The 13,343-nt window shown below is 38.8% G+C and overlaps 1 protein-coding gene across 9 annotated transcripts in view; it reads left to right on the forward strand.

Moving 5' to 3' along the window:
• The window catches only part of LOC117167121 (sodium/hydrogen exchanger 6), a 52,056-nt gene that overhangs the window by 28,019 nt on the left and 10,694 nt on the right, over window positions 1-13,343 (forward strand). For 3 of the 9 annotated variants that reach the window (XM_033351784.1, XM_033351789.1, XM_033351787.1), the window contains exons 11-12: window positions 267-470; window positions 9,904-9,996. In XM_033351784.1, coding sequence (XP_033207675.1) covers window positions 267-470; window positions 9,904-9,996 — 297 coding nt within the window. Of the gene's footprint in view, window positions 1-266; window positions 471-9,903; window positions 10,117-13,343 lie in introns of those variants that run through there. The other 6 variants (XM_033351785.1, XM_033351790.1, XM_033351782.1 and 3 more) reach the window with 4 other exon arrangements.

Genomic DNA, 13,343 nt, shown 5'->3' on the forward strand with positions numbered 1-13,343 from the left:
ATAAATGTTATGTCAAAAGCATGAAGCTGCTTGAAAAGGCGTTAGAGATAATTTGCACAACACTGTTTTCTAAAACAATAAAATTACCTTGTAAGTTTAAAAATTGTATTTTAGTGAAGTAATTCATTGGTCACAGTGAATAATATAGCACAGATTTTGAATTTGTAGTGTAAAAGAGAGTTTTGTATTTGAGAATTTGAACAGAATATCTCAAAGACGAGGAATTAAACAGGATGGATAACTAAATCGTCGTTCAAATTTCACAGTACAATTCTATGCAGGATGGACCCTCGTCAGGACCTGGGTTGAAGCCAAACGAAAAAGCTCTCCTTGCGAGGGTTTGGGGTAATTTTGATACCCGGTTTATGAAGCCCTTGTTAACGCATTCGCGTCCTACACTTCTTGAAACCTTACCGGTTTGCTGTAGTCCTCTAGCTAGGATTCTTACGACAACCCAACAAATGACGCAGGTAAAAACAAGTTTTTGAGATTTATATTTTTATTTCTACACTGGCAATTATTGTTAGACATTTACGGGGAAACTTGTATTGTCAATTTATAATATACAAATATAAAATAAGATTGATATAATTCTCAATGTTGAATTGTATAGTTTAATCACTAAAAAAAACTTTTTCAGCCATGCTTTTATTTTTCATGCAAAAGTTTGTAATTTTTCAAAGATTAATGTAGAAAGGGGTTTGAAAAATTAAAGAATTTAAAAATGACCCACAAAACATTCAGTTCTTAATGCTCAGTATTGAATAATAATTTTTTTGTTGCATTCATTTGAATTCTTTTTTATTTTTTAAATGTTAGGTGTTCCTTTTGATTCTTGTAATTTGTTTGGAATTCTTTTAAACTTCCTTCCGGTCTATTTGAATTCGTTTTACTTTCTTAGAATCTGATAAATTCTTTTGAATATTTTGGAATTCCCTGAATTACAAGGACTTTAAAATAATTCAAAGAATTGAGAAAAATTGAAGTAATTCAGTGATATCAGAATTTAAAAGTTTCATCTATTTGGTTAAAAATATACTTAACCGTTTTTTGAAATTTTTTTGTGTTCAAAATAAATTGGTATCCCTAGGGATTACGTGACTTTGTAGCTGATGGGAGGGTTTAAGGGTCTATTCGAGCTATTACTATGTGTTTTTATTAAACTGTTACTCGGGTAAACCCGGTTATACATCATAGCCACGGACTAAGTCAAGTGACTCAGGAGATTAGAATGTTATAAGTTAATTCAAATATTTTAATACGATGGTTGAAACCTCCTGCGATAATGTTGTAGGTATACAATTACGAGCGGCCATGAGCGTTGGAGGTGGCAGCAGTCACCTCTGGATGCTTTCTTAGAGCTACCATCTGCCAATCCACGGGTTTTTAGTCGCTCGGTTCCTGATGATCAAGAAAGTTTCTTACAATACGACAGATGTTTAATAAAACCGCCTTCTGAGCTGCTGCCAATACCCTACTGACTCCTAAATGTTCAAGATGTTCAGTGCATCTTGCATGCACATTGCCTTTAGCCGAAATCACATTGGGATGAATAGATGCATGATTCACATTCCTACATATGGTCTTTACTTCATGCCTTAACTCGCTATACTTGTGGATCTTGATTGTATAGGTTGACTGCAAATTTCGGTTAAGCGGACAAGCAATGTCGATAATATAGACTTTTTATCCGTTTGGATTGTAACATCCGAATATAAGATGTAATCTTCGCTTTCTAAAACGGGCATTGGAATGTATCTATAGAAGGACATCCATTCTTTTAAGAGTCCTAGGTTTAGGGCAAGTTGTTGATGTATAATACCCGCTACATCATTATGTCTGTGCGTATATTCTCTCTGAGCCATCATGCGACAGCCATCAATAAGGTGCTCGATGAATTCGTTGGTATCTCTACATAATCGGCACTGGTCAACCACGTCTTGATGTAACACGTGTTTGCGATAATTCCTGGTGTAGAAAACCTTGTCCTGTATTGCAATGACGAATCCTTCCGTCTCTGGATACAGAACACCCTTTCTAGCCAAATATTAGATACCTCACTATCCACTTCATTTTGATCTAACGTCTTGGGGTGCTCGCCATGGATGGCTTTCTGCCTCCATTGTATTTCTAATTCCTCTATGGTTTCTGCCCTGATATTCAAGGCCCCATCTGAGGACAAATTTAAGGGCGTGTCTTCAAAATCCGCTTGACAGATGGTACTGGAGAGCACAACATTTCGTTTGCTGTTAAAATAGTCTCGCAACTGTATAACTTGTGACTCACACAGTTTTTTGACATCTACAATGCCGGTACCCCCTAAATGTCGTGGTAGACCATTTTATGAGCCCGAAGGAGTACGTGAAGACAGGGAAGACATATGTGTTGATCGCCCTGATTTTGTTTGCCGAGTTGAGAAAACTCTTCATAATTAATCTGAGTCTCGTAGTGAACGCAGTCGTTAGGCTTGTCTTAACTATCGTATGTTGATTACCCTTAGATTCAAGAATTCCCAGATATTTATATGATTCGCCTGCAGCCATTGCCTCGATGTCATTTTCGAATTAGTTCTTTAACTCTGCGGTCCCTAATTCCCGCTGATTAAATGCACTGTTCTACATTTATCTAGTCTGAACTCCATGTGGATATCATTGGAAAACTGCTTTGTGACATAGATCACTTGCTGCTGTTTCTGGCCTGAACTAGCGTACAGCTTCAGGTCATCCATGCAAAGAAGATGGGTCACTTGATGACCATCCTCATTATCATGAATTTTGAACCCATGAGACATGCTGTTTAGTGTTTTGCTCAATGGATTCAACGCTAAACAGAACCATAGTTCGCTGAAGGATTCTCCTTGAAATATACCCGTCGTAAAGTGTATTGATCTAGTTATCCTTGGTTGTCCATGATCAAAATACTTGATTCTTGTACCCCAGAGCCTCATCGCATGGCTTAGAAAGTCAATAATGCGTGGGCAGATTTTGTAAAGTTTTAAGACTTCAAGCAAATAATCACGCGGCACGGAAGGAAACGCTTGCTTGTAGTCAATGTATGCCATGTGTAAGTTCCTTTAATGCTTACGAGTTTAAGTCATGGAAACAGCGTCTATAGTGACTAGATCTTTACAGCCTCGTGAGTTTTTACAACATCCTTTTTGTTCTTCTGTAAGAATGTCATTCTCGCCGCAATGAGAATACGAGGTGTGTTCAAAAAATAAGGTGACTTTATGGTTTTCTCAAAAAATATTCATTTATTCCTCAATATTTATGTTGTCCCCTTCAAAGTAATCCCCCTCAGATATAATACACTTGTGCCAACGCTTTTTCCAATCATCGAAGCACTTCTGATAATCATTTTGTGATATAGCCTTGAGGTCTTTCAGCGATGCAGTTTTTATCTCCTCAATCGTTGAAAATCGATGTCCTTTCATGGGTCTCTTCAGTTTTGGTAAAAGAAAAAAGTCGCTGGGGGCCAAATCTGGTGAATATGGAGGCTGAGGCATGACTGTGGTGCTGGTTTTGGTCAGAAAATCTTTCACAAGCAACGATGAATGAGCAGGTGCATTATCGTGATGCAAGAGCCACGAATTGTTTTTCCAAAGTTCCGGACGTTTTTTGCGTATCGCATCTCGCAAACGGCGCATAAATTGAAGGTAATACTCCTTATTGACCGTACAACCTTGTGGTAAGAATTCCTGATGCACTACGCCACGGTAATACAAAGAGCAAAACCTTCACATTTGACCGAACTTGACGTGCTTTTTTCGGTCTTCGAGACTCAGGATGCTTCCACTGAGACGATTGGACTTTAGTTTCGACGTCATAACCATATACCCACGATTCATCCCCACTTATAACCCTTTTGAGAAAATCAGGATCATTATTGACTCACAGAAAATTCACACAAAATTTAATGGAAACTCTTTGCTCCATTTTTTCGAAAGAAGAAAATCGCCGAGCACGCCAAATCCTTCTAACCTTTTACGCCTCTGCCAGAAAAACAACACGAGCTATATAGTCAAAACTGTGAACATATGATCGTGACGAGTGTACCATCACAAAAAAAAATTTTAAACTTGAATGTACGTAGCCCGCGAAAATTGAAAAGTCACCTTACTTTTTGAACACACCTCGTATACCTTATCTGTAATGATAGCTGTAAGACATTTATAAATTGTTGGAAGACAGGCTGTCGGTCGAAAGTCAGATGGATTTTGAGATGGATTTTGGTCTTCTGAAAACACCTTGCCGACGCAAGATGCACACTCGTCAGGTACTTGTACCAGAAGTTGTGCACCATGTCCGGACCTGGAGCTTTCCAATTACTTGCCCTTTTCAAGACCGCTGAAACATCCAAAGCTGTGATGTTTGTCAGATGCATTTCAGGGCTATTGCTTGCCCTTGCTTCCTCCAGTTTGAACCACGCAGTGTCCAAATTGCATCTGTTCATTTTTCCCCAAAACACCCGACCAGTAGTTAGTCATATCTTCCAATTGAGGGACATCGGTGCCTTGGTGGTTATTTGGCTTTACTCTCAGTTCACGATAGAACCTTCTTTCATCTGTCTGAAAGATTTGATTTTGTTGCCTTCGTGCATTACTTTTCTTGTACCGCCGCAGTCTGGCAGTAAGAACATCAAGTCTCTGTCGTTGAGAGTCTAAAGTTTCATCCAATATTGCTGGTGTTAATGTCTCGATGTGTCGAGGGTGAATGATTTTTGTAACATGGTTCATCAGCTTTCTGGTTCTATTTCCTTTTTTATATTGAGTCAATCGACCCAATTTGCACCTTACATTGCTGACATCCATATCCAAGCTGATCTTCCATGGTGGATCTCGATCCCTTGTTGGGACAAAAACTGCATTTGCAGACCTAGTTTTTCGTCCCAACGTTCTAACGGTTGCCAAGCTGCACAGTATACAAGAGTTTACACCTCTAACGCAGTTTGTGCTCCGTTTAAATACTTAGGTAAAACCTTGCTGTCGAGATGTGCTATCATTGCACGCAGATCATTTGTGATGTTCATTTTGGACAGAGAATTATTTAGTGTTGGTTCTACATATCTGAACTCTAGTAAAGCATGACCAAAATTCCTTTCCAGGTGCTGTAGTTTTTCTGAGATTTCCCTAGCCACGTCATCGTTAGTAATATCCGGATGTGGTTCTAATGGATTCGGTGCATGATGTTCATTATCCCTAGCACCTATCCCTTCAGCATCAATCAAGTATTCGTTATCCACATCTTTCAAGACGAGCTCATCAATAGGAAGCTGCCGTTCCACTTCCATTTTGAGAGCAGCTATTTCAACAGCCGAAAGCAGTCTGTTTACATATATTGAGCGTTTCTGATCTGCCAGATTCTGCTCATTTATTTTTGTGACTAGCTCAGGGTATTTAAGTAAGAAGAGTCTATGATGTTCTCTCTCACACTTTGCCCACATGTCTCTGCCAAAAAATAAAGGCGCATAACATCTCTGTTCATATGGTATGTCCATTTTCGTCGCTTTTTTGGTTGCTGAACCTCTGCTTCTGCCTCTAGTTGTGTAAGGTCATCCACCTCTGGAGGATGTGGTGGTGTTGGATCATCAATAGGTTGAGGAAGAACGTCAATTGCTCCTGCTTGACCGTTTGATGCGGCTTTCTCTAACTGATGTTCATTGCCGTCGTTTTTCCGCGCCAAATCAACCTGTTGTTTAATCTCCATTGCTCGGTCTTCTGTAACATTTAGATTAGTCCTGATGTCTTTCACCTTAGCGTTAAGATCTCTTAGTGCAACTTTTTGTATATTAGGATACTTCGCAGTAAACTTTGTTCCTAAATTGTATCCTTTTTCCATGTTTGTTTCAAACTTCGAACTTTCGTAATAGAGACGCACCAATTCCTCTTTCATTGTAGTATCCCAATTGATGCTCTCCCACGGTATTACTGTCGAGGTTGTTGGCTGAAAATAGCTAGCGCTAGCCAAAGCATCCTCAGCAGGCACAGTTGATGTTTCACTACTTACCGTTTGTCGCAGATGTTCTTTTTGGCCAGCTGTTTGATTAGTGAGATCTGCCTGACAATCTCGCAGCTCACCATCGCCACCGTCCCGCATGCTGTGGCCCCCAGCTGTGGTTCCAGGTGTGCCCCGACGATCGTCGGGAAGCGACAAGCGTTTCAAAATCTTTAATATATTCTCCATTTTTCATTGATAGGTTTTGGTGTACTACTTAGTCCCTCTCCTCTTCGTTATCAGCCTGTTTGGCATGGGAAACCCTATCTGTAGCAATTCTACCGCCAACATTGCCGTCAAAGTCATGAGAGGAGTGCTCAAGCCCTACCGCTCAAGTCCCTGGCGCTTGAGTGATCCCGTTACGTCCCCTTATAAGCCTTAAGCATGTCTCTAAAACTCCCAGTATAGAGAGTGATGTCAATGACTTCCTCCCTGACCGAGTTAAGAAACGTCGGGGATTCCCTGTATTAAGAATATCTAAATCAGTGGTGAAAGGGTATTCCACTAGATGCTTACCTCTTGAGTTGACGTCCCTGCTGTCCCACAAAGTTTGGTGGGAATTAGCATCGCACCCCAGCAGAAGATGGAAACCCCTTACTTTGCAGTATTTCACCAGTGTACGTACCTCCACTGGTGAATTGGTATCGCTGACATATGGAAAGTAAGCCGATCCCATGACTAGCCTTCCCATTCCTTTAAGATCTGTGACTATCACCATCAGGTCTCTGAAACATAACTCAAGCAGCGGGACCTCCAGGTAGCCTTCCTAAAAAGCTCAAACTGCTCTATAGTGAGCATCGAGTCTGGGTAGCTCGTATCCATCCCCACCACCGTCAAGGGGTCAGCTCTCTGAGCGGTTGTCAATCCAGCCCCCCGACGACTGCCTGTTCTTCGGATGCTGGGCTGCCTTGTGCCTTTTTAAAGACTTAGCCCCCTGCCCCAGTGGAATGCCCTCTAAGCCTCTTCCTCGCTTTTGAGCCTCAGTGCTAGTTATTGGCGTTGTGGTCGCCGATGTACCAGGTATCACCGTTTTCATAGCCTCATTCAGAGGGACCGTCGATCCCTCAGCTCCCGGAAGAGCTGGGGGCACAGTCGCCGTCTGAGTTTGTCTTGCTTAAGAGATAGATTGAGAGGAAAGGGTTATGTTACACCCGTTAGGACTCAACCCCTTCCCCCCTCCGTCACCTCCGCAGGCCACCATACTAACAGAGGACTGTTTCTTGGTCGCTGTGCGGGCCGCAGGTCATTCCTGTGCCGATTCCAAAAACTGGAGATCGGTCCAAGAGGAACCTCGACCCAGGGATCCAAAAGGCCCCTGTTAGCTGGGCTCTTTCACCCTTCTATCATACTACAATCATGCATACCAGGAGAGGCAGCTTATAGGGATTCTTTCCAAATCACCCAGGAGAGCCCGTTTATAGGGATCCTTTCATCCATATCTAAACGCATGCAGATCGAGGTCCGTTTGACTCCTATGTCCCAAACGCTTAAGCCGCCCCACCAACCACAAAGACAGCATCGGGAGATGTCGATGCCCTGCGAAACTTATGGACTCTAGTCTGCAGGACCTAAACTAAGGAGTGATCCTTCCAGAGGGGTAATAACAAAGTCCCCATGGAATATCGAGAGCACGAGTTCTCATACTCCCAATACATGATGTGATCGCTATGTCAAGGGGTGAATAGAACCAGGGTTACCAAATCCTTGCACACTTCGACGTGCCCCCCTTAGTTGAGGCGAACACAGAGGAATCACAAAGAAGGTATCTTAGCGGAAAATTTGGGGTACCAGGTCGAAACCCTAATTAAGTAGACCCTCCCCTTGTAAGCAGGGCTCTGCAGGGAGTGTTTTCCATTTCCATAGCTACTCGTGGGACTAACATGACCGACAAAAACAGAACAAAAATACAAAATAACGAGGGCTCCAATCCAGGCTCCTCATCTAAACCATCGTTAAAGGAGGACCGGCTCTCAGGGGTCATCCTACGAAAGGTGGTGAAAATCACTAAAATCGACGACAAGAACCAGTTTGTCACGGTTGATGAAGAGATGACTGGGCTCACCTGAAAGAGGAAAAATCGTATCCATGCCCAGAAAAGGAAAGCCCACATAACGCAGCTATCGAACAATAGCCAAGGCCTCTCACAAGGGAGCTCACGTAATTAAATATCATCTGGAGCAACTCTTCCTGCTCGACCTGCAGGCAAGAGGAAGAAGGACTCCAAAGACACTCCCCGCACCGTGAGTTAAAGCAGCTGAAGTCTATGGAATCACAGTGCCTTGCCTTCGCACAGGTGGCTGAAAACACCCCGGTGAGAGTTGTCGTTTCATCGGGTTGCCATAGATGAATTGGGCACGCCACCGATTTTCAATTGCCCACATCCCATCCCAGGTTTTCAGTAAACTCAAATCGACCGAGATGAGGAAGACGGGAACCAAGAGATTGAGAAGGCCGACTAGAATTTCGCCGCCATGGTCGTTGATACCAATAAATTGGAATAGGTCAATGGGTTCTTCTACTTCTTTTAATCGCCGGGACGGGTGTTAGAGTGGATGCAGAGTGGCTTTTATTCACAAACCTGGAAAGATGGGCTGCAGTGTTGCTAAAGATATCCACCCGATAAGTTAAACGTTCTTTATTCTAAAGACGCTAGAGAAACAGATCAAAAGATATATCTGGGATAAGATGCTTTTAGCATTCCTGCTGTACAGAGGGTAGCACGCCTTTCAGGCGGGTTACTTTGTATGCACTGCGCGTAATCCTAATCAAGGGGGCTAATCTGGAAACGTTTGTGGGTTTTACAACGTCGGCCGTATGCATCGGTGAGCTCTTGTGCGACAGCTCAGAGTAGTCGGTCAATCCAAAAAAAAACCAGCCTAATATTTTTTACCAGTAAGTACAAGATGTCGAAAGTTCACGCCCCTGCATTATTCGGTAAGAGGCTGATGATCTTAGACTCATTTAAATGCCTTGGAGTAATCCTCTATAGCAAACTGAACTAGGCGAAGCATCTGGAAACCCAATTTATGAATTTTGTCTTGGCATTTTAGATGTACAGAAGAGCCTTTGGTTTGGTATGGGGTCTAGGGCCTAAAATGCTTGTATGACTTTAATCGGCTGTCCTTAAACCACAGCTTCTATACTATGACCGTCATCTGATGCCCATGGGTAAATCCTGAACCGATGCAGGACAGCGTCTTGCTGCATTGGGATGTCCATTAAATGCTGGATCCGGACGAAGCACCGGGAATACTGGGTACAAACCCAGGGTTGCCGATACGCAAAAATGATTCTAGGTTACACGTACAGGATGGACAGAGTAAGGGATATCCTGAGATTATCTGCCTGCCTACCACAGGAAATGCGGTAGGGATGATGGAACTTCCCTGCATAGAAACCATGAGGGCCCACTTCATTGAACCCAAAAATATTATAACGCGATCAGTATTTGACATGCTGGGCTTCAGCAAGAGATCTGGAATCAACTGCTGAGAGCGAATAGTTAAGGGTGGGGTACAATAGGCTTTATAGCTCGAGCACCAGGGGCACCCTTATCGGGACTCCCCGCCCGCCTATAAACTAACTGAATAACTATTTAAAACTACACGTGTTTTGTTGAAAATTTGTTTTTCTTGTTTAAAAATTAGCCTTTCTTAGTCGAATATTAACATTCTTGGATGAAAATTCATCTTTTTTTATTCGTCTTGCTTAATTTCTAATTGTTTGCATTAAAATGATTGATTTACAACTTTCAAGGAAAATGACAAGTAACCCTTTATTGCTACTCTTTTAAATTTCTCAAATGTGTCCGAGGCCTGAAAGATCTAAACTACTTATGGTATTTCATTTAAAAGTAAATGAAGTGTTTCTAATACTCCAATCTAAAACTAATTGTCGACAATTTTATAAGCAGGATGACCTAGGGCGAAAAGCTGATTCGGATTCCGATCTCTGCCTTGATGAGCGCGAGGAGGAGAGACGAAGAACAAATAGTATGCAACCGGTGAGTTATCATCAACCTAATCTGAATTACACAGTCAATCCATGTTACGAGCCTAACGGCACGGATTTAAGTAACAATCGTGACGAGCCATATGTGATACTCAATCTAAACAGACGATAGGAATGATTTTCAACCGAATTTCCTAATTTCCTAATCAAAAATCAACTGTACTAATACGTTTACAAATTTCTTTTCCCTTTTTAATGATTTTGCTGTCTCAAAACTGTAAACCTTTAATGTTCGCATTTCGTACCAAGGTGACACGTTCTTTATTACTTATTATTACCCTTTTTACGAGACTTTTTTATTTATCGTTACAATTTTAAAATACAATTTTAATCTCCAATTTAGAATAACTCATTGATCCTTTGTACGAAATTGCCTCCAAACTAACTGCATGTAAGACCATAGATTTATTGAAACGGCATCGATCCACACAAAATTTCACTGATCAAAGAGCAAAATAGGAAAAATTTTAAGTGAAAGAATGCCATCGTTGACGATCTTTTTTTGTGAAAAATCTTTTATTCTTGACGGACGAGTTCAAGAGATTATTTAGGATTTTATGTGTGTATCGCTGTCTTCGGGACGTCCATAAACTGCGTTACCCATTTGAGGAGTGAGAGGGTCGCGCCAGAAATAAGTTTAAAGGTCATTTTCATATTTCAGAGTTCAAGAATTCTTCTTCATTCTCCTGTTTTCAAGAAAGTCCCTTTTTCGCTTAACTGCAAACTGAATTAATAGAAAAAATTTTATTAGAATTTAATTATTATGTTAAAAACTTAACTTTTTTGTTCAAAATTCAACTGTCTTTCTTCTGAAAAACCGCCTTATTGCTTAAAAGTTCAACTATTTGGTTAAAAATGCGAATATTTTTGTTGGAGCTTAGTCTTTTTTGATTGGATATTCATTTGAGCAGGTTCTAAATTTAAATAATTGATTAAAAATGTCACTATTTTGTTAATTTCAGATTTTTTTGTCGAAAATTCAACTGTTTTGTTTAACATTAGTCTTTTTGGATAGAAAGTTCATCTTTTTTTATAGATGAGTATTCTTTTTTGGTTGAAATTTCATCTTTCTTTGTTGAAAATTAACTTTTTTGCTAAAAATTCAATCTTCCGCGTTAAAAATTTGAGGGTCTTAAAAAATCCTATTAATGACTTAAAAATGTAACTATTTGGTTAAATTCGGTTTTTTGTTGTTGAAAATACGTCTTTCTTGGATAAAAGTCAACTTTTTCGTTTAAAAGTCAAATTTATGGGTTGAAAATGCAACTATTTTTGGGAATTATTGGCTTGAAAAATGAACTGTTTTTTGTTAAATTTTAGTCCTTTTTTATTGAAAATTCTACCGTTTGTTTGAAAATTTATCTTTGTAGGTTGAAAATTGAACTATTTAGTTAGAAATTCAACTGCCGATTTTATTTAAATACTTGATCAAAAATCCATCTCTTTTGATAGAAAATCTTTTATGGTTGAAAATTCAAATATTTTGTTAAAAATTCCATATTTTTCGACCTGAAATTTAAGGAATGTAAAGCGTTTTATATTTAATTTAGCATGTTTTCTTTTTATTTATTATTGTTTCTTTTATTTTTCATATGTTTTATTTTAAAGAATATATTTCTCTATTTTCGACAGCTGGTCTCACTAGAAACACGAAAAAATGCAGAATAAACATAAAATTCTTGTTGGCCAACCATGATTATGTTGCAAACATGTTGAAAATGTTACAAAAAAAACCTCAAAATTTTTAACGCAGTTTTTGGAGGAACCCCTTGCAAGACAACCTTTCGAACTAATGGTTCCTTATGCTGCTCACATCGCATGGGTCACAAATTACTACAAAAATTTGCGACCTTATCAATTTCTCACATCTGATTGGCTAGAAATCTCAACCGATTCCGAAAGCCAGGGGAAAAACTTCGATTCAGAAAATTTCTTGCTAGCTGAGTAATAATCTGTGACCCGTCAAAAAACATGGTAACTGGTACTAACAATACACTTTTACATTCAATATCACGCATCTAGAAAATTATGTTTAATGTGCACCAAGGGGTTTTCATTGAATTTGAATGAATATTGTAATTAATGAGCTTCGTAGCACCGCTCAAAATTTTTTCGCTTTGGCATATTATTTGTGCTTTCGTGTCCCGTCTGTTTGCGACAATTGTCATTGTCATCAATATGCACCAGGGTGGTCTATTTTTTTTTATTTCCATGATTTAATCCCTACCCCCTCCTCTCAAATGTTTTTAAATATTTGAACAAATAAGTACGTATTTTTTGTTTTGAAAAAAATGGTATTTAGAGGTGGCGCAAGTCTCATGAAGTTTAAAACGTATTGAGCATCTTGAGCTTTCAGTGCATTAAATAGTGCTTTCTGCTATTAATAAGATGTTTGAAAAAAAAGTTTAAACGATTATTATTTATAGCAATTTTCTTTTAGAATATAGGTAGAAGGACGTGTGTCATTCTGAATTTCTCAACTTGTTTTCAACTTTTCAGCCAGAGTAAGGAAGTAGTTCATTAAAATTGACAAAGATGATTTGTTTAAATAATTTATTATTATTTATAAATATTTGCTCTTAGAGTAATGTTATAAAGTTGCGATTTTTCTGAAATTTCCAACTCTTCAAATTTCAGTTAGAGTTAGGTAATAATTAATGCAAGTTAACAAAGTATTTGTTCAAAAATCTATATTACAGCAGAGATAATAAAAAGAATGGATTAATTAGGAATAGGTTGGAAGAGTGAGTCTTTAAATAAGCTATAAAAATATTGTTTTGAATTACAACACGAAAATTGGTTGCTGAACCTAAAATACAAATTTGGAACTACACCGTTTTTAATGTCAATAGTCCTTTTCATTTTCTGAAAAAATAAGTTGTCATCGATGATAACATGCATATATAAATAAATTGAATGTTTTCAATCAGATTATTAATTGTTATAAAGTCGAATATGAAAGAAGAGGTAAATGAATGATTTTTAAGTTTCTGCTTAAAAAAATCAAAGATATCCTCGAAAGAAAGAGATTGTTGAACAAAATTATTCTCTTTGATGTTTATTTACTATTTGTTCATAATTAAAAAGACAAAGAAGAATTGAAGAATATTATTATTAATTAATAATAAATTCTTTAAACAATTAATTATGGTAAATTTGCCTAATTTTTTTCTCGCTGTAACTGAAAAGTTGAAAAATTCAGAAAATACGCGACTGTCTACCTCTTATTCAAAAGAAAATTGCTACGAGGGTAGTTCAATAAGTCCTTAGAATGAAGTATAAAAACAATTTTTTTTGGGTAAATTTTTTTTTATTTTTCAACATAATCTCCTTGGAGCT

The sequence above is a fragment of the Belonocnema kinseyi genome, chromosome 2 (genome assembly GCF_010883055.1).
Source record: "Belonocnema kinseyi isolate 2016_QV_RU_SX_M_011 chromosome 2, B_treatae_v1, whole genome shotgun sequence".
Taxonomy (NCBI): domain Eukaryota; kingdom Metazoa; phylum Arthropoda; class Insecta; order Hymenoptera; family Cynipidae; genus Belonocnema; species Belonocnema kinseyi.